This window comes from Elaeis guineensis, chromosome 2, assembly GCF_000442705.2.
Source record: "Elaeis guineensis isolate ETL-2024a chromosome 2, EG11, whole genome shotgun sequence".
NCBI lineage: Eukaryota > Viridiplantae > Streptophyta > Magnoliopsida > Arecales > Arecaceae > Elaeis > Elaeis guineensis.
This window is the reverse complement of record NC_025994.2, coordinates 4,210,715-4,237,010: the sequence shown is the minus strand read 5'-3', so window position 1 is coordinate 4,237,010 and position 26,296 is coordinate 4,210,715. Positions and strand designations below refer to the sequence as shown.

Below are 26,296 nucleotides of genomic sequence, written 5' to 3'. Positions count from 1 at the left end.
AAATGGAAAGAGGAGAAATTATTGGTTAGAGCAATTATGTCATGTGTATCTTGAGCCATCCAATAAAAAGCCATCGTATCACTTATTATTAGAAAAAGGTCAATTGTTATCTAAGTTTGATTGGAAATTTTGATTGGAAAATGTTTTGCTGATAACTTTTGTTATTTTGAATGGAAAAAAGTTCACTTTGACGGTGTGATGGTTTTTTGTTGATTGGTTTAAAATACACATGGTAGAAATGTTTTAGCCAATAAGTTTTTTGGAAGGAGAGATTTAAATATATTACATGTTTGAAGTGGTCTCCGACATGGTCATCTAACTTGAATCTTTAAGATACAACTCCATAATCATGTTTGATGACAGGGTTTAGTATGAGAACCTTTCGTGTTGGTTTGCATAAATTCATGGTGTAATTGCTTTTCTGCAAATCTCTCATTGCTCCTTGTTAGGATTTGACGCTTCGAGATTCAGTCCACATTGAGCCCACAGCGAGGTTTGCGGAGAAAAACGAAGTCCAACGAGATCAAGATCACCTGAAACGGAGCTCGGATGGAGGAGATACGAGCTTTTGAAGTTGGCACGAGAATCGAGGTGGTGGAGGACCGGCGGCGGCGGGCGGCAGCGGCGCGCGGGACGCGCGACCCAGGCCTGCGCGGGACGCGTGACCCAGGCTCGCGGCCCCTTTGCCCCGGTCCACCGTGGACCGGACGGTCCACGGCGGGGCCTGTGGACCGCGTGGGCATTTCCCACGCGTTTCTCGCGGTCCACGGCACTATTTCGTGGACCGGAGCACGATCTAAGGGCCCAGAGGGCTCTCGATCTTGATCCGACGGTCTGGGACGTTAATTTGGCTTGTTTAGGACTCTTAAACCTAATCTAATTAGGTTTTAAACCATGTTTAACCCTTTAAAAAGGTACTGTGACGAACAGAGGAGAGGAGGGTTCGGGTTTCTCGCCGTACAGAGCCGTACGAACCCGATTGAAGAGAGAGAGAGGCGAGGGCGCTGAGAGAGAAGGAGCAGGAGGCTCCTGGACAGCGGTCGCCAGGTACTTTAGGGGTTCAGGAGGGTCTTCAAGAGAGAGAGAGCTTTTGTGAGGGGAACTTCAGGTGAGAGAGAATTGGGTGTACAAGGGTTGAGGGTGAGGTCTCCTCTTGTAAAATTTCTTTTTCATAGTGAAGTTTGCATGCCCCGTGGAGGCGAGCCCTTTTGTGGCTGATCCATGTATTTTGATTGTTTTTCTTTTTGTTTTGTTTCTTCTTTCTTCCTGCTGCATCGCGTGGTACTGAAAAGATCTTGGGAGGTGGTGTCCTGTCCAGACATCCTCCCAACAAGTAGTATCAGAGCAAGGCGGTACAAGGACGCAGATTGCAGCGGTGGTGAGCAAGACTGAAGATGGAGAAGACAGGAACAATCAAGATGGAGATCAACAAGTTCGATGGTAAGAGCAATTTCTCTTTGTGGCAGGCAAGGATGAAGGACGTGCTCATCTAACAGGGGTTGATCGATGCTCTCTTGTGCGATGAGAAGCCGACCACCATGGAGGTGCAGGATTGGAAAAGGCTACAGATGCAGGCGGTGAGTACCATCTGCATGTACCTGGCGGATGAGGTGGTGATCCATGTGCTGAGCGAGACTTCCCCGACGGTGTTGTGGTCGAAGCTCGAGGAGTTGTACATAGCGAAGTCTCTCACCAACACACTTTTCCTCTGGAGGCAGTTCTACCAACTGCGGATGATTGAGGGACAGAACGTGCAGGAGCATCTGAGCCACTTCCAGAAGATCCTCACCGACCTTCTCAGCGTTGGCGAGAACGTTGAGGAGAAGACCAGGGTGCTGGTTTTGCTGGCGTCGCTTCCCCCTTCGTACGAGTCCTTGGTGACTGCTCTTCTAGTGGGGAAGAGCACTATCAAGATGGACGAGGTCATCGCAGCAATACTCCAGAACGAGGTTCTCAGAAGGGAGAACCCAGCTTCGAGCTCAGGTGGCGGTAGCTCAGCTTTGGTGGCTTCTGGAGGAGCAGGAGGCGGTAGACGAAGTGACAGGAGATCGCAACGAGGGCGATCCAAGTCCAGGAAGGACTTGAGCAAAATCAGGTGTTACCGATGTGAGGAGTTGGGGCATCTAGCCAGAGATTGCCCTCAACTGAAAAATCGGACGGTGGCTGCTGTAGCGACGGCCGGCAGTGATTCAGATGGAGATGTCCTGGAGATATCTGACGAGGTATCTACTTCTTCCCAGTAGTGGATATTAGATTCTGCATGCCCCTATCATGTATGTTGCAGAGAGGAGCAGCTTGACTCCCTGGAGAACAGTGAGGGCACTGTATATCTGCCGGATGGATCGAGCTGTGCGATCAGAGGCATTGGGACGGTCAGCTGGAGGACACATGACGGTGCAGTGAGGAGATTGGGGGAAGTCCGATACATACCCGATTTCAGGCGGAATCTTATCTCACTTAGCAGACTAGATTCGAGAGGCTACAGGATGGTAGCTGGTGGAGGAATCCTGAGGGTGCTATGTGGCGATAGGATTGTGCTGGAGGGGAAGAAGGGGAGCAGAGGACATTATTACCTGGCAGGGAGCCCAGTGCGAGGTGGAGCTTCGGGAGTCAGGTGGAGCCCAGAGCGAGGTGGAGCTCCAGGAGGCGGATCGGGCACGAGACAGGAGACTCGGGAGGACGAGAGGCGACGTCGCAAGGTGAGATTCCTATTGCCGCGGGATGATGCCCCGAGCAGATCTCAGGTCAGGAGGAGCACAGCATACGACGGAGATGGGATCGAGCAGCCTGGCTCGACTCCCATGTTTGCCCATCCATGATCAGCAGGCGATTGCCCCAGGGCATGGGGACGAGGAGATCCAGAAGCTCTCGAAGTTTGGAGGAGGTCGAATATCGAGTCGAGATAGAGATTGTTAGAATTTGACGCCTCGAGATTCAGCCCACATTGAGCCCACAGCGAGGTTCGCGGAGAAAAACGGAGTCCAACGAGACCAAGATCACCTGAAACGGAGCTCGGATGGAGGAGATACGAGCTTTTGAAGTCGGCACGAGAATCGAGGCGGTGGAGGACCGCCGGCGGCGGGCGGCAGCGGTGCGGCCGCAGGCGGCGGCCCGCGGGACGCGCGACCCAGGCCTGCGCGGGACGTGCGACCCAGGCCCGCGGCCCCTTTGCCCCGATCCACGGCGGGGCCTGTGGACCGCGTGGGCATTTCCCACGCATTTCTCGCGGTCCATGGTACTATTTCGTGGACCAGAGCGCGATCTAAGGGCCCAGAGGGCTCCCGGTCTTGATCCGATGGTTTGGGACGTTGATTTGGCTTGTTTAGGACTCTTAAACCTAATCTAATTAGGTTTTAAACCCTGTTTAACCCTTTAAAAGGGTACTGTGACGAACAGAGGAGAGGTGGGTTCGGGTTTCTTGCCGTACAGAGCCGTACGAACCCGATTGAAGAGAGAGAGAGGCGAGGGCGTTGAGACAGAAGGAGCAGGAGGCTCCTGGACAACGGTCGCCAGGCACTTCAGGGGTTCAGGGGGGTCTTCAAGAGAGAGAGAGCTTTTGTGAGGGGAACTTCAGGTGAGAGAGAATTGGGTGTACAAGGGTTGAGGGTGAGGTCTCCTCTTGTAAATTTTTTTTTCATAGTGAAGTTTGCATGTCCCGTGGAGGCGAGCCCTTTTGTGGCTGATCCACGTATTTTGATTATTTTTCTTTTCGTTTTGTTTCTTCTTTCTTCCTGCTGCATCGCGTGGTACTGAAAAGATCTTGGAAGGTGGTGTCCTGTCCAGACATCCACCCAACACTCCTGTTTGTCTCCTCTTATTGCTTGCTCATTGACCTAAGATAAGGGTTCATCTAACTTAGCATCAACGCAAGATGGAGGTCTTTGGGTCATCTGACCACATCACACCGCAGGAAAGTACTATCAAGAAACAAAGCAGTCTGGTCTAAGAAAGATGCATCATAATCATGTATTAATAACACATTAGTTTGATCACCAATCCTTAACAATAATTCTACACTTCCCTTCTTGCTATTTTTTGGGGTGAAAGTGGATTGGAATATCTATCCGAAACTATTTTCATATTTGAATCTATTCGGAAAGGGATAGATTTGAGCATCCGATCAATATTTATATTCATTAAAAAAATAATGATGGATATAAATAAATAAATATTTAATTTATATTTGAATATTTAATTTTATTTATAATTCTATTCAATTAAAAAAAAATAGAGAGACACTCACTTCGAATTTAGACCTATTATACTTAGATCCAAAAAAAATAAAAAGTGTTAATTAGCCATAAAAATTTTAAATTTTTTGCAATATAGCTTAATCATCTATCTGGATCTCAACACCGTTAATGAGATGAGGAAAAAAAGATACCCTTATTTTAAAGAGGCTCTTTTGTGATTCATTTATTTACATAAAATCTCAAAGTGCTCTATTTTCTATCATTCATCTATCTATACAAATCTTAAAGCATCTTAACCTTTTGTCATTCATTTGCCAGCATAGATCTCTAAGTGCTCCAACATTAATCATCCATCTGCTTGCACAGATTTTAAAGAGCTTCATTCTTGATCATTTTATCTATTTGTATAAATCACAAAGTGCTCTATCTATGATCCATTTGTTTGTATAAATTTAAAAATGCTTAATCTACGAATCCATTCATCTGTGCAGATCTCAAAGCGCTTAGTCCTATATCATCCATTTGTCCACACAAATATTAAAGCACTCCATCTTCTATTATCCATGTACTTGCATAGATCTTGAAGCACTATATCCTCAAATATTAATCTATTTGCATAAATCTTAAAGCACTATGTTCTCTATCCTCTATCTACTTGTATAAATGTTGAAGTACTCCATCCTCTATCATCCATCAGCATGCACAGATCTCAAAGCATTTCATCCTTTATCTCTATTCGCTTACATAAATCTCTAAGTACTCCCTCTATCATTCATCCATCCATGTAGATTTTGAAGTGCTCCATCCTTTGTTATCCATCTGCTTGCACACATCTTGAAGTGGTACATCCTCCATCATCCATCTGACTGCATAGATCTCAAAGCAATCCATTCTCTATCGTCCATCTATTTACATAGATTTTAAAGCACTCTATCCTTTATCATTCATAATATTGAAAATAGGCTGGGCTGGATCTGACTACACCCCTATCCGAGCACGGACTGAAATTTTTTCGGGCTTTAGACTAGGTTAGGCCCAATAATTTTTGAAAACCCAAGCCCAACCTTGGCCCAAAATTGATTAGGCTAGCCCAAAAAAAGTATGATCTTACCAGTAGCCTAAATAAAATTATGAGCTTACCAGGTGTCCAAGATCCTTGTCATCAAAGAACCTTCGACTTTCCTCCTAGAATGCCTCCACCCCTCTTTGCCTTTGGCGCAGCCTATAGTGGACCTCCTCCGTTGCCAGCACTCATCTCCCTTACCATGACTCCACCCTTTACTCTAATTACTCCCTCGCCATCGCCCCCTCCCTACAGCTCCTCTCCATTTGCCTCCCCACCGCCATCCTCATCAGGTCCATCCCTTTGAAATTCTCTAGTCCCTCTACCTCGGCGTTGACCCCCTCTCCAGCACCCTCCCTCTTGAGCTTGGTAACTTCCCTTCTTTGTCGAAGTTGACCTCACCAGCAACTCACTCTCCAGCTCCCTCCCTCCCTCCATTTGGAACCTATACGACCACCTCATCTCCCTTCACCTCCATTACACCACAATAAAAGAGCTCCAGCGTTATCCTCAATGCCGTCGGTGGATAGAAAAAATCAAACCCTAGGCCTCGATGGGCAGAAGTTTTGGGAATTATGATTCCTTCATGATTTTTTGAAAGAAGAAGAGTATAAACATATTTTGCCTATTCTTAATTTGGTTTAGCCTAAATGCTCAATCGATTGAGCCTAAATAAATCGAGCTAGATTCGGGCTCCATGTCGAGCTTGAATTCAGGTTCGGACTTGGATCGGGCCAATGGTATACTTGAATTTGGCCTGAAAAGAAAATTAGCTCTATATCCAAGCTTAAGTCCAGCTTGATATTGTTTGGGCCTAGCCCATCTTAACCCGAAATCGGACCGGCTCGAGCTTATTTCTAGCTCTAGTCATTCATTTGCCTATAGAGATCTTAAAGTGCTCTATCTATCGTCATTTGTCTGCCTATACATATTATAAAGCACTCCATCCTCTATCATTTATTTCTTTGTATAAATTTTAAAGTACTCCATCCATGACTATTCATCTGTTGGCATAGATCTCAAAATATTACTTTCTTCTCTTTCCTTTCAATTTTTGTCAAAACAAGAGCCTCTTGCCAAGTTAGTGGGAAAGACAGTTATAAGATTTTATAAAAATTAAGCTATCAGTTGATCCTTACATGATAGCATTCTCTAATGGTCGGTGGCTTGGGATCGGGACCGCTGCTTAGGCATGTGAGAGCAAGGGGGCATTGTTCGTGGATACCGACTAGTAGAATAAGCTTCGTCTCTTCTTCTTTGAACTTTCTATTCAGGTTTGAGAAAAAAAAAGCATTCTCTATACTGCCATCCAAACATTCATGCCTTCCTTTATTGTTGAGTTCGCTAGTGTTGTATTGCAAAATATTTTTGAGGAAATAAAACCATTGCAAAGTTGAATAAAGAAATGCAATTTACTTAATACTCATAGAAACCATACAGTGATAGAAGAGAATAGTAATTAGAAGATTTTAGGAATATTAACATACTACTTGTTATTGCTGATTTCCCCACCCAAGGTCAGTTGCCGAGAAAGATGTGGCAGAGATGAAACTACCGCTGGAGCTTCGTCCGAACACCTGCAAAACAAGTCCTCACTAGGGGTGGCATTTTTCGATAAAGACCCTCCGATGCTCAAGTTAGGAGATTGAAGAACAATGAGAGGAGAGGCAAGGAGTCGATTGCGTATCTTGGAGGGTCCCGGAGCCTTAATTTATAGAGGAGTTTGAGTTGTATCCATCTCGAAGTCCTGATGATTTTTGGATTTATCGCATAGATTGATTCGGAGTAGATATTTTTCTTTTATGGGAGACTCAATCGTGGAGGAGTTTTACTCTATCCAAACTTTTTCAGTTTGAAGGGGAGCCAGATCTGATGTGAAGATTAGCTCAGCCATGGACGAGCTACTATAGATCATCCGTGACTGAGGTATTGGAGTCCGTGGAGCAAGAGCTTGTCCTCAAGCTTACTGAAATAGGTCGGCATTGTACGAGCTACTGTAGGTCGTCCAAAGCAAAGGTCATGGAGACTGTATCATGCACGCTAACCTTTAGATGATCTGAAATAGGTCGGTTGAGAATGATCTATATAGATTGTCGAAAGCTAAAGAGTTGAAAACCGCTGCTGGTAGGGTGTCCGACTTTCTATCACATCTACCTCCCTTCGGGCATCCATCTCTTATAGCTCGGCTTAGGATTCAAAGATGTCTCAACTGAAGCCGAGCTACAGATCCACAACACTACTAATTATAAGTTTTGTATCTAATACAAAATCGAATTTGACCCAAATTATTGGGCTGAAAATAGGTCATATATCGTCTTTCAACATCCATTTCTGTATCCAAAGTGGATCGGATTTAGATAGAAATATCAAAATTCTAATTGATTCGGATCCAAATTTGGATATTCATTTATAAATCTTGCTGGATTTGTATTTAGTTTAAATAATTTTCATATTCGGATATTCGATAAAAAATTTTCAAAAAAAAACTCTATAGCCAAGATTGGGAGTGGGTGAGTTGGATAGACTTTGGATCGGATTATGGATTAGCTTCGAGAGAGTTCAGATTAGGTTTGAGCTTTTAAATATGAAGCCATATATTTTTTGGATTAGGCTTAGGTATACTCTTGGTCCAATTTGGGCTCGTCGAAGCTCGAATTCGGACAAGGTTTGAAATGGAGACCAAACTTAGACTCAGAGCTAGTTTGGAATTATTTCGGGCACAGATCCTCTGTGGCACTCCAGATTGGATCCATGTGTATTATTTTGGATCCAATGATTCAGATAGAATCAATTGCTGAAAACTTCTAGTGATATTATCTGACCCTTTCTTCAGTATGCTTCTCTTTTGATTACCCAAAAAGAATGCTTCTTCTTCTAATATAGGTGCGCAAGAAAATAAACTGAACTGCAAAAAAAAACTACCACGGCCGCTTATTTTGGTTCAGTTTAGATCTGTTTTTTCCGATTCCATTTTGAATTGAAATTTTTTGAACTCGAAAAAATTGATTCTGCTTTTGCTTTAATAGAAATTAACTTAAACCGGACAATCTATGTGTATGTACATATAAATCGGTTCACTTTGCCACCCCAATGGGATGGCATTCGGATGGATTTTTGCGATACCTGATCCATCTAACCACACTATCTTAGCCAACGAGGCAGAGTTTGGTTTGCTTGTAAATTGATTGGTGATATATTTTTATCACATATAAATACTAACACAGTACACAAGGCTTCCCTCTTCGGCCGCTGCCACAAGTCTCCCGCCCAGTTGAGGCTCCTAGGATGGAAAAAAGAGAGGAAAAGTTGGGGGAAAACAGAGGAAAAATCTAAAAAAACAAAGGAAAGATGGAAAGAATTAAAAGGTAAGACCCTTTCCACATGGATTGCTCATTTTTTTTTTTGCTTTTCACTTCGTTTTCTTTTCGGACATCCGGTGAGATTGGAGAGGTTTCTTAGGTTCCGGTTGGGGTTTTTTTCTCAAGATTGGCGGTGTGAGTTGGTCCCTTGAGCGCTTAATCGAAGTATTATTTTGTGGGATTTGGGGATTTTTGATCGAAAGGATTCTTCTTTGGTGACAAAATTTTCAGTTTATGGAGTTCCATTGAATATATGAATGAGGTTTCTTAGGTTCCGGTTGGGGTTTTTTCTGACGATTGGCGGTGTGAGTTGGTCCCTTGAGAGCTTAACCGAAGCATTATTTTGTTGTGGGATTTGGGGATTTTTGATCAAAAGGATTCTTCTTTGGTTACAAAATTTTCAGTTTATGGAGTTCCATGAATATTGAATATATGAATGAGGGTTAATCGGGATGCTTGGCTGATGTGCCAGTTTTAAGTGGGACAGGTTTGGGACGGGTTCGGGTGGTAAGATTTTAAACGGATTCGGATACGGATAGGGTAAATTTTGCGCATACCCCACCCATTGCAATCCCTCCGGGCTAAGCCTTGGCTGCCCCGAATTTCAATCGTGCACTCAGTCTCAGGTCCTCTCCTCCCACTCCGTCCGTCCGTTTGTACTCTCGTGTCTACCCTTTCCTCCTACTCTGCCCGTCTGCCACTCGAGACTACCTTCGTCGACTCTAGCCGCCGGAGCAGCGTCTCCCCTTTCCTCCCATTCCGCCCGTCTGGCACTGTCCCTCGCCTTCCTCCTCCAACCCCTCACTCAGGTAAGATCTTCTCTCCTCTTATCTGCTTCTTCTAAAAATGCTTGAAATGCTAGTTTGTTCACTGAATTCTTTTATCGTTGTTTGGGTGGTATCTTGGATTATTTCGACAGTTTGATGGATCTAAATCAAGAGTTAGATAAGAAAAAGGGTTAGGATTTGGATTTGGTTTCTTCCTTTTTTTTTTTTTTTTTTTTTTTTTGCCCCCCTTACCCTTCATCTTTAGTCCTATTTTCTTCTTTTTTTTTTTTTTTCTGAGATGAGGGAGTTAAATCTCGAAAAGCTGTGTGTGTGGAACCCTAGATTGTTAGGGCTATATAATAAGATGGAAGGAGCTCGATGTAGGGGAGAGGATAAATTATCTGCTGTGATACATTGTAAGCTGTTATTGTTTTCTTTTGTTCGTTTGTTGGAGCTGGTTTGTGCTTGGCATTATGGATATGATTTTGAAGGTGTTTGGAATTCACTGACTGCTGGAAGCTTTATGGAGGTGCTTATGATAAATGTTTTCTTGATGTAGCTGATATGCATCAGGTCATGATTATTAATCTTGATATGCATCAGTTCATGGTTATCGTTTTCAATGTTAAAATCAAAGTTCAAATGTAGTTAGTAGAAAGTTTGCATGTCTTGAAAGTCTGCATCATGGAGGAAACAACATCAATGTCTTGAAAGTTTCAGTCCTTTTTCTAGGTGGAATATTTTATTTGAGAGTGTGCTGGCTAATCAGCCTTGGGAACGTATTGACATTGGTTTCAATCTTTTTCAAGTATTTAGTTTATGTTTCTATTGGTTGGTACATCTTTCTCCAGTAACTATCAGTCCCCTCTTACTCCACAATTTCATATATTGGGTAACTTCTCTATGATTGTTGGATATTTTTCACATACTATAATATCAGAAATTTATCAGATTTGCTATATATTTTTTAATCATCAATTGTGATGCTAATGCAACTCGCTTATTTGAGAGAGATGCTGGAAATTTTGTTCAAATTGAGTGCCTGCGAACTGGATAATTGAGAGGGTAGTGCTTGACCCCAAAAATTAAGAGGATAGTAGTAGTAGATATTCACTATGTATTAGAACCATAGAAAAAGATATGATTGTTGTTTACACAACTGGGTGAAAGGATTGTTGACATGGAAAACAGATTATCTTGCTGAGTAAAAAAGGTTAATGCTGATAGGGCTGTCAACAAGTCAGCTATTCATGAGCAATTCAATATTTAAGCTTCTGTTAGATTGTTACTGCAGTTCTCATGACTTTTTATATCGATTTATGTGACATTGGGATTCTGTATTATGTGACTGAGGCTTCACATTTTAAATTCCAGTTCCAGTTCTGTATTATATGATGTTATATATGGCATTATTCTTTATTATGTGATGTTATATATGGCATTATCCAATGTATTAAGTCTGGAACAAGTTTGACATAAAATGTTTGTTCCGATAAAGTTGAGGCTGGTTTCAACCCATTCAAACTAAAATGGGTTGATTGATGAATTGGAGTGTTGACAATTTGACATCCATTCTCATGAAGCTTGCTGCAACTCTAAAATGGATAACTTAGCCTATTCAAACTAAATTGGACATAAGCCCATTTAGCACATCCATTTAGCTGCGCTTTCGACAAAAGTCCAATACCTTACAACCTTGATAAACTGAATTAATTTTTTAGAGTCGGTTCGAAACGGTCTTAGTGTAAGATCGGTCCAATTTCAGTTTTGAATTTGGGAAACTGATTTAAATCAGTTCGGTTTCAAAAATACCCTTAAACCAATCCGATCCAAACTATGCACACCCCTACTTGCTGATGATCATATCGTCATCTGTTGCAACGATGCTGATGCTGATTTCTCCTATGCCATCACCCCATCCCTCACCCTTCTTCTCCTTCTCACCTCATTTGACATCCTGCTGCTCGTCAAATCATTGTTCCCTTGCGATGGTGTTGCCAGCTACCAGGGCCACTTCTGGCCTCTTGTTGTCTTCCAAGACATCAAGCTCGATGACGGCACTATCTTCATTTGGTGTGATGTCAACCATGCCATTGTTGATGGCACCTCTTGGAACTTCAGCACATGGGCCAAGCTTTGCCGTGGCGGCACCTTCTAGTTGTTGGACTTCCACGAGAACTTCTTTGGCAATTCTATAGTGGTGCTTCGGTTCACGGATGGTGCCAGCTAGGAGGTGACTTTCCTGATGCATGCTCCATTATGGGAGCGAATCTTCCCCTTCTCTGAGAAGCAACCCGAGATCTCAAATCGAGGGCCAATTTCTGGGCCTATGAGTTGATCGCTGAAATATATCGGAAGTAGATTCACAACCTGCAAAAGTGATGACAGGGGCCTCATTGGAGGAGGAAGAGATATAGTCCAGCTTGGAACTTTGCTGACATGGTGGTGAAGGTGGTGAAGGGTTGTAGCGCCTCTTTTGTAAACACCATTGATAGAGGAAGATCGAAGAGGAGGAGAGAGGTGAGAAGATCTGTTTGGATTTGTTGAGAAAGACGGGTTGGGATCCACCCGATCTTCCGCACCTAGAAGAGTTTCACTTAGACTCTTTTTTTTTATGATAAGGGAGTGCTCGGACTCGAAAAGGGGGAGATGAGAGGCGTTGTGATCGGGGAGAGTATTGAATTTATGATGGAAGGGTTGAGATGGGATGAGGTGATTCTGATAGAAGCTTTAAGTGATTGATTTTATTAGAACCGTTGGATTCAAAATAATATACGTGGATCCAATCGGTCATAGCACATATCCTGTAGTGCAAATTATACATCGTAGAGGATTCGTGTCTATCATTTCCAAAACAGGCTTGAGTCCCGACCCTTTTGAACTAGGTGTTTTGATTGATTTGCTTGATTGTTAGGTTCCAGGATCTAGCTATGATCGCTAATCTCTGGTCTCTAGACTCAAAGGCTTGAACGAAGTCTCCCCTCCATCAGGGTTTCTTCTCTGCATTTGCCGCCACTCTATCCTCTTTGGTCCGTGAGTGAGCCTTGCCTAGTTGTCCTATGAATCATTGTCGTTGCCAATTGTTGTTCTCTACTCAAAATAGGTTGATGCGAATAAGACGACCCTCCTCTCGTCGGTCAATGAATGTTCCATTCAGCTACAGACGGTTTTTGGCTTCCTCCCTTTCCCCCACTTGTGACCATCCTCGGCTTCTTTTCTACTTAGTTCTTCCAAGTCTTGTCATCCATGGCCATTTTTAGGATTTCATTGCATCCGAGTAAGTCATATTGTGATATCTTAGATTTTATCCTATCTCATCCTTTGATGTATTTCTTTTGGTTGTGGCAAATTCGATCACAGTATATCTACCTTGCATTAGATTTAGAGAAATACCTGGAGTTCTATGTGGTTCTTGATGCTTTCTAGATTTTTTTCCCCTGTTTTCTTTGTAATTTCTTATGATTATGTGGTTCTAAACTTGTGTTTATCTTGATTTTTTTTTTTAAATATTCGATGGTAATGGTGCCCTGCTTCTAGATTTTGTTAGGTTTCGTTATCAGGTCTCGAATTCCCTTATTCTTTTTTTTTTCTTTTGTTTATTGTTTTGTGATGAGTTAGGAACAGGTATCTATCTTGGGATGTATCTAATTTAGTTGTTTGCTGGGTTGTTGGTGCCGATAAATGAGTTGATCGTGCAATTTCTGATTAATAAATGCTTAAGAGATACATACCTTCGAAGTAGTGGAATTCCTGGATAATAAATGATGCTTGCTCATGCAAATGGCAGAGCCTTTCATGCACCAGCCCAAGTTCACTAGATCTGACATATAGGTGGCACTGGTGTTCGACTAAATCGCTGAGCTTGTATTGTTCCAGAACTTATGACTAAGAGTTCACATGCAAGCCAAAAGAACAGCAGGCAGCACATCCATGGGCAAACAGTGGTTAAGACAAGTTTAAATCCATCTTTCCATAAATTTGTCTGGATTTATTGCCAATAGAAGACTATGTAAAATGGTAGCAAAGTGTTTCAGGTTAAGCTGGTAGAGTGGCTGAAGACATTAACAAGTAACCACAATTCTGAGGGAGTTCTGGATGCAAAGATGCTTGAGAAACCTTCTTCAAGGGCATTGAGATGGACAGTCTTGATATCTGTGCATTTTGTGGATCCTGATTCACAAAAGAGGCCGAAGATGGGTCCTGTGACACATAAGCTGAAGTTGATGATTAAATTTCACTGCTGATAAAGACTTAATTATTACTCTTTCCAGTTGCATGATCAGCAATTTTGGTGCTTAATGTTGTAACTCCCATGCGCTAAATCAGAAGAATGACATATTGACATGTTGAAGCCAGTTATGGGATTTTTTTTTTTTAATGAAAATTTGAGTACTGATTTAAATTCTTTTAGAATGAAAATATGATAGAAAGTCAACAATGACATCACAAATTTAGATAGATTTATTGTGTCTGAACATATTGGGCCAAATCAGTCTGGCTCACTTGTGGCCCAAACAGCCTAATTCGGGATGGGCTTGGGCCTGAGGTTGGGTCAGGCTCATCCTTTGATTCTCTAAAAATTTTCGGGCCTAAGCCCAACCTAAAGTTTGAGTAGAAAATTCAGGCTGGTTCAGGTAGGGGTTTGGTCTGGCTCGGCCCATCCATTTCCAGCCCTATCTATAACCCAAGATTCAAACCAATGATCTCTGATTTGAATAGCAAAGTCTCAACCATCAAGCTACAACATGCATTCCAATCTTATGTAAGCAGTTTATTTTACTTATTCATATGTACTCATGTGAATCAGTAGGGTAGTAGGGTTTGGATTTTAAACATAAATGATACTTTTAATACCCAAACCCAGACCCATCACTGGAGATCATCGAAGGCATGCAACCCTAACTGGTCCTGGTCTGCAATTACTGAAACCCAGAGCCAACCTGATATTACTCGTATTTTATTTCTTGTTACAAAACTGGCCAAGTCTCTGGTTTGGATATAAGCTGAAACTTTTTTCCCCTCTTCCGGCAATGTTTTACGGCTTTTGGATGGTTGGCCTTTAACAACAATTTCTCATGACGGAAACTTTTATTTCAGCTTTGCTAATATTCTTGTTTTTTTTTTTCTGAGGAAAATGTTCTAGAATTGTTAAATTGATACTATTGTTGATTTTACATTTGAAAACTTTAAAGTTTGTTTTTTTGCATTCATATAATAGTACAATATATGTTTATCATAGCACTAGATGGACAATGATTCTCATCAGAAGGAAAATAGTGAGTGGAATTGTGAGGAATCAAAGGGAAAAGATGCAGCGGATTCCATGGATAAGAAGAATTCAGCTAGCAAGGCCGAAGGAGTCCAGATCTTGGCATTTGATCACTCTGTGGAGAACTTCTTCGCTACAATGGATGCTATTTTGGCTCTTTGTGGGGAGCCTGGTGAGCAGCGCTTTGAGTCTGGCGAGATTCAGCGGTTCTCTTCCATGATCACCTTTTTGAAGTGAGCTTGCTTTGCTTCGTTCTCTTTGCATGGAAAAGTATTAATTTCCGGACTATTTCTATATTAGCTACTTACAGTTACTTCCATGTAAAGATGATTGATTTCTTTATATGTTCATAGAAATGTAAAAAGCGAGTAAATTTCAAATTAGGATACTTATGCACATTAACCACAGCACTTCAGTTTATTTGATTCACCATTAGCAGTTAGGTTCTTATCTAAAATCTAAGTTAACTTATGTTACTTTGATAGTTTGAAGCAATTAGGCTTTTGAAGTTTTTGCTTTTGAGAATAGAAAGTCTGAAACATTTGTAGCTTTTATAGTTTGAAGCAATTAGGCTTTTGAAGTTTTTGCTTTTGAGAATAGAAAGTCTGAAACATTTGTAGCTTGCCATCATTCTGTTTTTGGACTTCAAAAACCTTCAGAATTGTTTTATGGATATCAGAAACTTGCCATGCATTCTTCCATTGGTTATTCACTCTTGGTTGCATCTTGTCGGTTTGAACTCTGGATCATCTAAATATTATCTTTCTAGTTCATATCTCTTTTGACTAAAATTTCTGCCTGTTTCACAGAGAGTGGAGGCATTTCTGTTATGAACCAAAAATTATCAATTTTTCTTTTGAAACTGAATCTGCACGGGTGAAAGTTGTTCCTGATGGGAAACGCTTATCTCAGTTTTCATCTGCAGCTGTTCCGAAGGTTAGCCAAAATGGGTCTGATGGTATTTCAGATATTCTTAACTTTCTTTTCTTTGGCTTTCTCAGACCAAAGTAGAGAACATTGTGGATTTGTTTGGCATGGAGCTACAAATCATTAATTTGATCCTACATAACTCCTTGTAATCTTTTTGGTTTCACATGCTGATGCAGATGGAACAACTACCTCGTAAAACAAGAAATTCGGACAGGTATTCCTTCTAGATGGATGCTACCTTGTTGTTGTTTCTACAACATGTCTTGGTATACATACACTAAAAATCCAAGTTTTTGAATTCGAAAACATATATCTATGTTTTGTCTGTTTTGATCAGTTAATATGTAATACAGAGGAGGTAGTACACATGCTTTGAATCACACTTAGCTTGTATAGGTGAGGATCGGTGTGCTGTCGCCATATAGCCCAATGGAAATACTACTCCAGGCATTTCACCGCTCTCATCTAGTAGCTAGGTATAATTGTAGAAACTGCTGCCAGACATTTTGTGATGTTATGTAAATCTTTCAGTGCTGGTATATAGTAATGTATGGTTGTTATCCAGCTAGCTAGCTATGATTGATAGACTATGTTACCTGGGTCCTTTGACTTAGCCTAAAATATCTTCACCTGATGCTTTTAACATGGACATCGGTCTGACACTTGGATACAACTATTTGAGGAGAAATTCTTATATATTAAAAGGATCAGACACTTGAAAATGCACTTGCACTGACACAGACTTGAGTCTATGTAACATACCATTAGTTCTTTCACTAGGGTCTACAGTGTAGATCTTGATTCATTGGCTAAACATGCATATTTTTGCTTTGAATGCTTTTATAAAAGGTATGAAACACTACTAACAGGATGTAAAATCGTTGACAAATGTTTTGAGGATGGCTGTTTAATTATTTAATGAACTGACACCACTTAAATGTCATAGCTTAGTGAATCTGGTGCAGAGCATGTCTATCAAGCACCTAGTTCTGACCGGTAAAGTTGGTCCAAAGCTTTGTAGTTGCTCCCATGCACTGAACATTTGGTACTTATCACATAACTAAAATGAAAAAAAAATGGGTACATCAATGATTATTAGGAGGAGGGAGAAAGAGAGAGAGAGAGAGAGAGAGAGAGAGAGAGAGAGAGAGAGATAATTTAAGGAAACATGTATTGGGATTGGAGGAAACTTGTAAATGATATATATGAACCAAGCAAGTTCTTATGATTCGATGTTTCATTAAGTCTGAGCCGTCTTGAATGTTCTAAACGAGCAACCAGGCATGTGGAATGGGCAACTGATGGAAGAGAGAAGGAAGAGTGAGTGACAGAGTCCAATCTGTTCAGGGGTTCAATCTGAGAATCCAATCTATTTCTGAGTTGAAGAGAAAGCTCCAATTTGTTTTGGAGTTTTATTAGAGAGGTCCCATTTGATTTAGAAGGAAGGAGTTAAGTAGTTAGTGGGTAACATATTTTTAAGATAAATAGGAGGGTGTTTGTGGCATAAAAAATTGATGGTTGGAATCAAGATGGAATACTCCCTGATTTTGAAACTGCCATATTTATATATAGTAAAGATAAGAAAATTATTTTTATAATTGTAAGTAGATTAAAAAGTTTGCTGTGATTGAAAACCACCATTGAGGGTTCAGGCTTATGTGCTTCTTCCTCCCCTACAAGATATGGATCTGTGCTGCAGTGAGCATTTATTGATTAACCCTCATAACCATTCAGCATTGTTCATTGTATTGCTACTCTGCATTTCTTCAGTCCTACGGGCATGCATTGACTGTACAACACTTTAGAATGTTTAAATTTCATGTAACCAATTTAATTCTATAGACTATATTCTCATTTATCCCTTAACATGTGTGTGTGCGTGCATGTTTGTAAACTCAAACTAAAGTTACCCAGACATGTAGTTTTTGCCATATCTTAGCTGTATAGTGTCCTTTTTTAAAGATTTTCCATATTAATGTGTCCTTATCTGTATCATATCTATATCATGTATCGGTGTCCATGCTTCATAATTGTTGATTGCTTTTTTGCCCCTATGCATAGGAGTTCCACTGAGATTTTTGAAGAGCCATCGGCTTAGCAGCCAAGCATCATAAAAGCCACTATAAAATTTGTTTATTTTTCCCCGTATCAGTAGCTATTCTACTTGTTAAGCAGATTGCCACTATATTCTACTTTTATATTTCCATAATAAATATTTGGGAGAAGTAGGGGATGGCAATGAGAAATCAGTGTGATTTTTAAATCAATGAACCTTTTAGTGTCAAACATTGATAGCATGCAATAGTCCAGCTTTCTAGTTCATTTTTGGCATCTTTATAATCAGCAATGAAAATTCTCGCAACACTTTCATTTACCTTATATATATAGTTGTATCAAATCACTAATATTAGCTCATCTCTTGAATTGAACAACTTACTGGAATGAGCAATTTTTATATTCGCCATATTACTTTGTTTTGTGCTTTATAGATCTCTTAGATGCATGCTTATAAAACTCTCGAGGTATATTTGCAGCAGTGATTTTGTCTTGCATGCTGGTGGGCATGTCTGGGGATTGGACTGGTGTCCCCAGATCCATGAAAAGCCTCATTCTAATATCAAATGTGAGGTAGCTTCTATTTCCATCCTCAACTTTTCATTTTTTGTTGTTGTTTTGGCAATGCCATATTTCTATGGCCTATTATTGGAACATCTAACATATTGTTTTATGTATCTCTATCTGATTATATTTTTAAATAATTGGTAAACTCAGTCTATATATTAATAACAACAAACTCAGTTAGGTCAAAGTATGTCATGGCTAATACAATTAACAATCAATAAGCAGATGGATTCTCATTGAATAGTCTGAATGAAATAAATATGCTAATCTTGTTACTTGCTAATAAATAAATTCTTTGTGCATAAAGATTTTCTTCACAAGCTATATCACCATTTCTTTACCTCTTGGAAAATATATTTTGATGTGGACTTTTAGTAAGAGTCTCTTTTGAAATAAGTTGCTGTAGCAATCCTATAGAATATAGATTGTCTCATTCATGATTCACCTAATTGTATAGTAGTGCGGTGCCAACTGCTAAGTTAATTTTTCAAGGAAATCCATGATGTTATTCATTACCAAAGGGTAATTGCTCTAAGTTATAATTGATTGCTTAATTTAATATTGTCATTTTAAACAATTTGTCACAACATTGCTGCAAACTGTCTAGTCCCTCTGCAAACCAAATCCATAATCATTACCATTATCATCACTTTTCTGAATAAGTTATCTTTGGTCGGCTTAATTTGGTATTTAGCACCGCTATGTCCTAAATGAACCTAATTTTACCACCCTCTGTCTGAAGAAACAAAATTTTCACATAACCTTCTTTGTTTAGGCAGTTCTTTGTTTAACACATACATAGGCTATATGCAAGATATGCATACATTTGCTGGAGTGCACAGTTACAATGGTTAGTGTGGTGGTTAAAATGATTTGATACTGTGGATGGTTGAGTTCCCCTTTCGCATTGGGCAGATAGTGTTTGTGTTCATATGCCTTCTGGTATTTGTATGAACTGCAAAGACTGTTGGTGTCATCATGTGTAATGATTTATTTCTGATTTACCTTTTCCTTTTGCTTTGACAGTATCTTGCAGTTGCTGCTCACCCTCCTGGTTCTACATATCACAAGATAGGTGTCCCATTGATTGGAAGAGGTGCCATTCAAATCTGGTGCCTCTTAACTTTGGATGACAAAGTGGAATTTTCTCTACCAAGGTCCAGAAGAGGGAGACTTAAAAAGGAACCAGTTAAAGAAGAACCGCTAAATGATTTTAATGGTACAGGTATGACAATAACCACCAAAAGGCCCAGAGGCAGACCAAGGAAAAGGCCAGTTGAAAATGATACAAAATATGCTTTAAGTGTGGAAGATGGATCAGATCTACCAAGCCCAAGATGGAGACCTAAAAAGAGACTGATGCTGGGTGTAGTTGATCTAAATGGTTCAACGAAATTATCTCCAGCAAAGCCTAGAGGAAGACCTAGGAAAAAACCAGCTTCTGATAACAACAGTGCACAAAAATCTTTTCTTGCCAAGCCCAGAGGGAGACCTAGAAAACATTCGCCTCCAAGCATTGATAATTCAAATGACAAAGATGTCTCACGTCCTTGCAGTAACAATCAAATTCAGATTGTAAGTGAGTCTAATGTGCCTACAACTGTTAATTCAGGGAATAATGTAATGGCATTGTCTTTTTCTGCTGATGTAAATTGTGAGGAGGTAACAATTCAAAAAAGGTGCAGAGGAAGACCCAGAAAGAATTCCATTTCCACTGTAAATGATCATGTTCCAGAATCTGGGGTTGAATCAGGGAACGGTACATCTTTTTTGGCCATTTCAAGCAGATCTGAGACTTTGGACATGAATGAATCATTTTTATGCAGTCACAATCAGCTTCCAAGTGTTGTTGATTTGGGGAATATTGCAGTGGCATCACCTGTTTCTGCTGATGTAAATTGTGAGGAGGAAACAATTCAGAAGAGGTGCAGAGGAAGACCTAGAAAGAACTCCATTTCAAATGTAAATGAACACATTCCAGCATCTGGTGTTGAATCAGTGCATGGTACATCTTCCTTGGTCACTTCAACCAGACCTGAGACTTTGAACATGAATGAATCATGTTCATGCAGTAACAATCAGATTCCAAATGCTGTTGATTTGGGGAATATTGCATTGGCATTGCCTGTTTCTGCCGATGTAAACTTTGAGGAGGGAATGATTCAAAAAAGAAGCAGAGGAAGACCTAGAAAGAACTCCATTTCAAATGCAAATGAACAGATTCCAGCATCTGGTGTTGAATCAGGAAATGGTACGTCTTCCTTGGCCACTTCAACCAGACCTGAGACTTTGAACATGAAAGGATCATTTTTATGCAGTCACAATCAGATTCCAAGTGCTCTTGATTCGGGGAATACTGCATTGCCATCTCCTGTTTCTGCTGATGTAAATTGTGAGGAGGGATCAATTAAAAGAAGGTGCGAAGAAAACACCTCAAGTGTAAATGAATGTGTTCCAGCATCTGGTGTTGTATCAGGGAATGGTACATCTTCCTTAGCCACTCCAAGCAGATCTGAGACTTTGAACATTAATGAATCATGTCTATGCTGTAACAGTCAAATCCGAAGCACAGGTGAGTGTGTTCTGCATTTAACTGTCGAGTCGGGGAATGCTGCATTAGCCTTACCTGTTTCTGCTGATGGAAACTGTAATGAGGAAACATTTCCTCCAAGGCGTAGAGGGCGACCTCGAAAGAGGCCACTTCCAACTATAAACAAGTGTGTTATGGCATCCGGTGTTGAATCAGGGAATGATATATCTGTATTGCCAACTTGTAGCAGACCTGGTATTTCGAGTGGTGATAAATCACCTCTATTTAGTAATAGTCAAACTCTAAATGGAAGTGAGGGTTTTCATCCTTTAACTTGTGATTCAGGGAATTTTGGATTGGCATCATCTGATTCCGTTGATGTAAATTGTAAGGTGGATACAATTCAACAAAGGCATAGAGGGAGACATAGAAAGCAGCCAGTTTTAAGCTTGAACAAATGTTTTCTGGAATCTGGAGTTGAATCAGTGGATGATACATTAGCATTGCCCACTTCTAGAGGACCTGAGACTTTGGATGTAGTTGAATCATTTCTGTACGGCAATTCTCAGGATGCGATGCTCTTAAGTAATGAAGTGGGCTGTGAGAGCTCATCTAAAGCCGACTTAACTAGCTTAATTCCAAGAGACATTGCTTTGCCCCGGGTTGTACTCTGTCTAGCTCACAATGGGAAAGTTGCATGGGATGTGAAATGGAGACCTTACACCATCAACGATTCAGAAGGCATGCATCATATGGGTTATCTTGCTGTATTGTTGGGAAATGGTTCTCTGGAAGTGTATGCCTATGCCTCTCGTCTGAATATATATATATATTGTGAACATTTTGTTTGGAATGGTATCATAATGATATATTTGTTTTTCCCCCCTTCTTACACATATAGGTGGGAAGTCCCAGCCCTTAGCATGGTCAAAGTTTTATTTGCTTCTAGCTGCGGTGAGGGTACCGATCCTCGTTTTTTGAAATTGGAACCTGTATTCAGATGCTCAAAGGTGAAATGTGGAGATCGACACAGGTAAAATCAGTTCGATGTGCCTTTGCCAAAGGTTCACTACTTGGTTGTTGGTTTTGCTCCTTGAAAATATCCTCCTGTAGAAAGGATTATGTGTTACCTAATTATTTATGAATGGTTGGACACTGTTTTTTTTTCCATTTTCTTATTCATATTCGTGTTATACAGCATTCCTCTGACAATGGAGTGGTCACCTTCTGCCCCGCATGATCTAATATTAGCTGGATGCCACGATGGAACGGTAAAAATCATACTGCACATGTTATTGCGTATCATTGTTAGTAATCGGTTGATCTCATTTTCCTGGCTGTGCTTGTGAACTCATCCAAATGGATGATTCTTTGTAGCTTGGTTTCTCTTGTTATCAGTGTATTGTGAAAAGGCGTATCTGGTGGATTCGCAAGCTTTCTTTTGTTTTCATTTTATTTTGGATCTAGGCAATTCTATTGAAGCATTACAAACTCAGATATTCTGAATAAATTTCTTAAATTTATAATTGTCTTTTATGAAAATTAATTGGACTCCGATTTGATTAAATTTCTTATATTTAGGTTGCCTTGTGGAAGTTTGCTAAACAATATCCATCTCAAGGTATTAATCTAAACTTATTAAATTTAATTTTTTGAGAAATAACAATTTAAATTTACATTGAACTATTAATGATGGATATGCTATTCTAGAATCCTTAACGGTGACTGAATTTCTTTTTCTCAGAGAGTTGTAAATTCTTTCAAAGCAAAGTCCATTTACATGTCATATTATAAATATCAGCAATTGAACTGCAAACTGCTTTCTGAGTTGTCAGAATTGCAGGGATTGAGAAGTGAAATTTCATTTTATACTTGTTTATATACAGATACAAAACCTTTACTTTGCATCACGGCTGATTCTGCTCCTATAAGAGCACTTGCTTGGGCTCCAGAGGAAAGGTACCTGCTACCTTAATATTTTATTTTATTTTTTTAAAAATTTATTTATTTGCAGTTTAAGACTTCTGAACCAAGGATTTAAGCAGCAGTTCTGGCAGCAACCAGTCAAGACAGCCTCTCCTGTGCAGTGCCACCTGCAGATGTGCCACATCATGCTGAAATTAAAAAGTCTTAAAATCCTTTTTTAAACTGAAATATTTAAAGAATGAATTAATAACTGTCATGCAGTCATGTACTGGTGCAGTGATGCTGTTATATGCCCAGCACGAGCCAGCACTTGAAATATTGTTCTACACACATCATATCTTGTTAAAATTGATAGGATCCTGATTTATGATATTTTCAGGCAACACTCATGCACTTTTTCTCATATGAAATATGTTTAATGATAGTTATTTTTACATGTGTCAAACATACATATACTTTGATGCTTTCAAGGATCATCCGTGTATGTTAGATTGAGCTGTAAATCTAATGCTATACCATATATTTGAGTACTGCTGGCAGAGCCAATGATGCATTACTATTGCCAATAACTTATTGGCAAGCAAAATTGGTAAGCTACCAACATTTTGCCAGTGCTCAGCATGTTTCCGTATCAGTGTCTGCTGAACATTGACATGGAAAAGCATGGCATGGCTGTGTGCAGTACATATGGTGCCACTGCAAGGTTGTCATGCCACTGACATGCAGTAGTTAAATCCTTGGCAATTACATTAAAGAAAACATGTTGATATTAATATGTCAATGTGGAACCCTATGTTTCAAAAGATAACAAAAAAAATGAACGAGTTGAACTGCCCCTTGAGTGTATTAGAGATATCCTAATCAGATAAAGGTAAGAAGCAAAATTTTAGAATTGCTGAATTGTAAAATGACAAGTAGGATGTTGATTAAAACTGAATAGTACTACAAGTTTGATGTTTGTCAATTGCAGTAGACTTTATTTAGTTGTGCTTGCAAGGTGGAGGAATCACTCTAAGTTCCTCCAATGTAAAATTCTATGATTATGATATTTTGCCATAGTTCATAAGTTCTTTCTTGGTATGTTACTAATGCTGTTGTAAGTTATGCAGTGATAAGGAGAGTGCAAATCTTTTTGTGACCGCTGGACATGAAGGTTTAAAATTTTGGGACCTGCGGTATGTTTATCACTCTATTTTACAATGAAGAAAAAAGGAAAAAAAAGATCTGTGTCCGTTTTGTGTCTCAGTTGACCAATATATCTTAATGATGTAGATAAAAAAAATACACGTTTCTTAAAGTTCTCTATCAATATGTTTTCCTGCTAATTATTGGCAAAAGATCTCCATATTTTCGCTTTGTCTTCTAAATGATGCTTTTTGGTTGTGATTTGAACTGTCATTGAAGCTTATGTTCTTGCTAAATGATGACTTGAAAAAAACTTGTGGAGAACATGACAAAAATTTGTCTCATAGCCTTTTTTTAGCATCATGAAGATTAAGAGTTATTTTTTGGCATACAGGCAAAATTTGCCTAGGATCTGAAAATATTTGGTCAAACAGAGTCAGACCAAAAGGTTTTCTCATGATTAAAACAGATTTGCCTGGTTCTGGTCTGAATAGATTTGGCTCAACATCTCTCAGAAAGTATGGCCCTAAACTGAGTGGAATGGAGGAAAAGGATTCATGTAGCTGACCATAACTAGTTTGGGATGATGGCTTAGTTGAATTGAGTTCAGTCTGACCAAAAGCTTCTGGAAGTTAAGAAGGATCATTAAAAGTAAAAAAAATAAAAACATTATAAATATGCCTCTCATCAAAATTGGTATAAAATGTCTTTGGATTGCTAGGAGAATGAGAATTTAGGATGTTTACTGAGGATCAATTTTATTTTAATATTATCTATAATTCCTAATGTAGTATTATTATATGAAGCATTGTGGAATAGATCAGTCTGAAGCTTATATCTTTTTTCACTCCATTTTTTTTCGAATTATGGTTCATGTTTAAGGAGTTATGACATATTTAAAGATGATTATATTTGTATTTTTATGGTATGATAACAAAGTTGATTTGTCATTCATATTATGGAGGAAAACTTTGGAGTTCAAAATATCTTTAGATTTGCATATAGGCATTTTGGAGTGCTATTTTTGTGGATTTGTAAAAGAATTGATGCCCTGTTGGAAAATTATGTCTGTGTTGGTCTGTACTGTCACATTCCTTTTGTGGGTCTATTACATGGAATGGAGAGTGTGAGAGAGAAATTTACATGTAAGTTAATGCTCCTGTTCTTTAGTCGTGGACAGCTATCATTTACATGCCATATATTTTATTTTGGGATTTATTATGCCAAATTGGGCCTCCATGTTCATAGTCATCTGAACATGGGATAATAATGAAATGGGTGCTTTTGTTTGCTCAATTTAATGCATCTTTGCACGCTCATAACGGCTATGATTGTGAAGCTGATATTGTGTTAGCTTTTTGCAACATCTGCCAGCGGAATTGGCACTGGAACACCAGTTGGTTTGAAGTTTGCGCTAACTTGCAGTATTGTTGCAGATTCGTTTTTAATATATAACTGTCAACTCATCCCTTACACACATTTCCTGCTTGCATCTCTTCTGTTTTAAGTCTGATTACAATTTTTACTAAACAAATGGAGTGTTCTGACATAAAATTGTTCATATTGACCTGCAATGCAAAGCTAGAAAAATGAAAACGTCACCAAATTTAATTATTATTATCAGAAATTCTCATCTTTGCATTTTCTTGCATGTTAGAATAAGCTTGCCAACATAATACTAATTGCTTTTGAGCATGATTATGTTCTTTCATATAGTTTGTGAGATCTAAAAAGTGTAACACTTCCTCTCTTGCAGTGATCCATACCATCCGCTATGGGACTTGAATCCCACGCCAAGAGCAATTTTGAGCGTGGATTGGGTAAAACATCCTAGGTAATGTTTGATCTTTATTTATGGTAGAATGTGTTCACTTAAGTGTTCTTGATACCGACTTTTTTTGCATACTCTTATTGTCAGCGGTGATGGATAGTTAAGTAAATTTGTTGAATAGTAACTACTAAGGTTTCTTAAGAGAAGATCTTTTCTCATTGTTTACTTTACATTGCCTAAATAACATGAAAATGCTGATTAAAATAAGGCCAGATTTAATCTGGAAAGTAGCCTTCTATTATATATGATGTGATAAGGTAACTTCAGGAAGACTAGCCAATATTATGTGAGCACAACATAATGCTACTAACAAGTAGAATATTAACCTGACTATCAGAGTTTGTACCTACAGCATATGCCAAATTGATCTAAACGAAGTTGGCTTAGGCTAGAATTTTATTTCTGTTGGACAGACATGCTGTGTTAAATTACCTTCTTGATTGCCTCACAGGATGCTCAAACTATGCATCAAAACGAGGAGGTTAATTTGCAAAATATGTATAATCCATATTGACATGTCATTTGAAAATGTATCAATGCATTCATGCATCTGTCTTGAATTTTTCTCTGTACATATGAATGTGCTGCGGCACACACATCACATGCTTTCTGGGTGGGGAGAGCTGGGGTTGTTTGTGTCTTTTAATTCTAAAGCAAACAAAAATATGCACCTGCTTGAAA

General features: G+C 39.5%; 1 protein-coding gene across 12 annotated transcripts in view; it reads left to right on the top strand.

The window, feature by feature from the left end:
• Positions 1–8,489: 8,489 nt before the first annotated feature.
• The window catches only part of LOC105033760 (uncharacterized), a 45,442-nt gene continuing 27,635 nt past the window's right edge, over positions 8,490–26,296 (top strand). For 3 of the 12 annotated variants that reach the window (XR_012138441.1, XM_073251471.1, XM_073251466.1), the window contains exons 1-12: positions 8,499–9,424; positions 14,622–14,884; positions 15,461–15,587; positions 15,758–15,795; positions 18,116–18,209; positions 19,230–21,529; positions 21,635–21,766; positions 21,932–22,004; positions 22,315–22,354; positions 22,620–22,692; positions 23,769–23,834; positions 25,541–25,618. Coding sequence is in view for 10 of the 12 variants with exons in the window: in XM_073251471.1 (XP_073107572.1) it covers positions 14,628–14,884; positions 15,461–15,587; positions 15,758–15,795; positions 18,116–18,209; positions 19,230–21,529; positions 21,635–21,766; positions 21,932–22,004; positions 22,315–22,354; positions 22,620–22,692; positions 23,769–23,834; positions 25,541–25,618 (3,278 nt within the window). In the remaining 2 variants the exon portion in view is untranslated. Of the gene's footprint in view, positions 9,425–14,174; positions 14,434–14,621; positions 14,885–15,460; positions 15,588–15,757; positions 15,796–18,115; positions 18,210–19,229; positions 21,530–21,634; positions 21,767–21,931; positions 22,005–22,314; positions 22,355–22,619; positions 22,693–23,768; positions 23,835–25,540; positions 25,619–26,296 lie in introns of those variants that run through there. The other 9 variants (XM_029261252.2, XR_012138442.1, XM_073251467.1 and 6 more) reach the window with 9 other exon arrangements.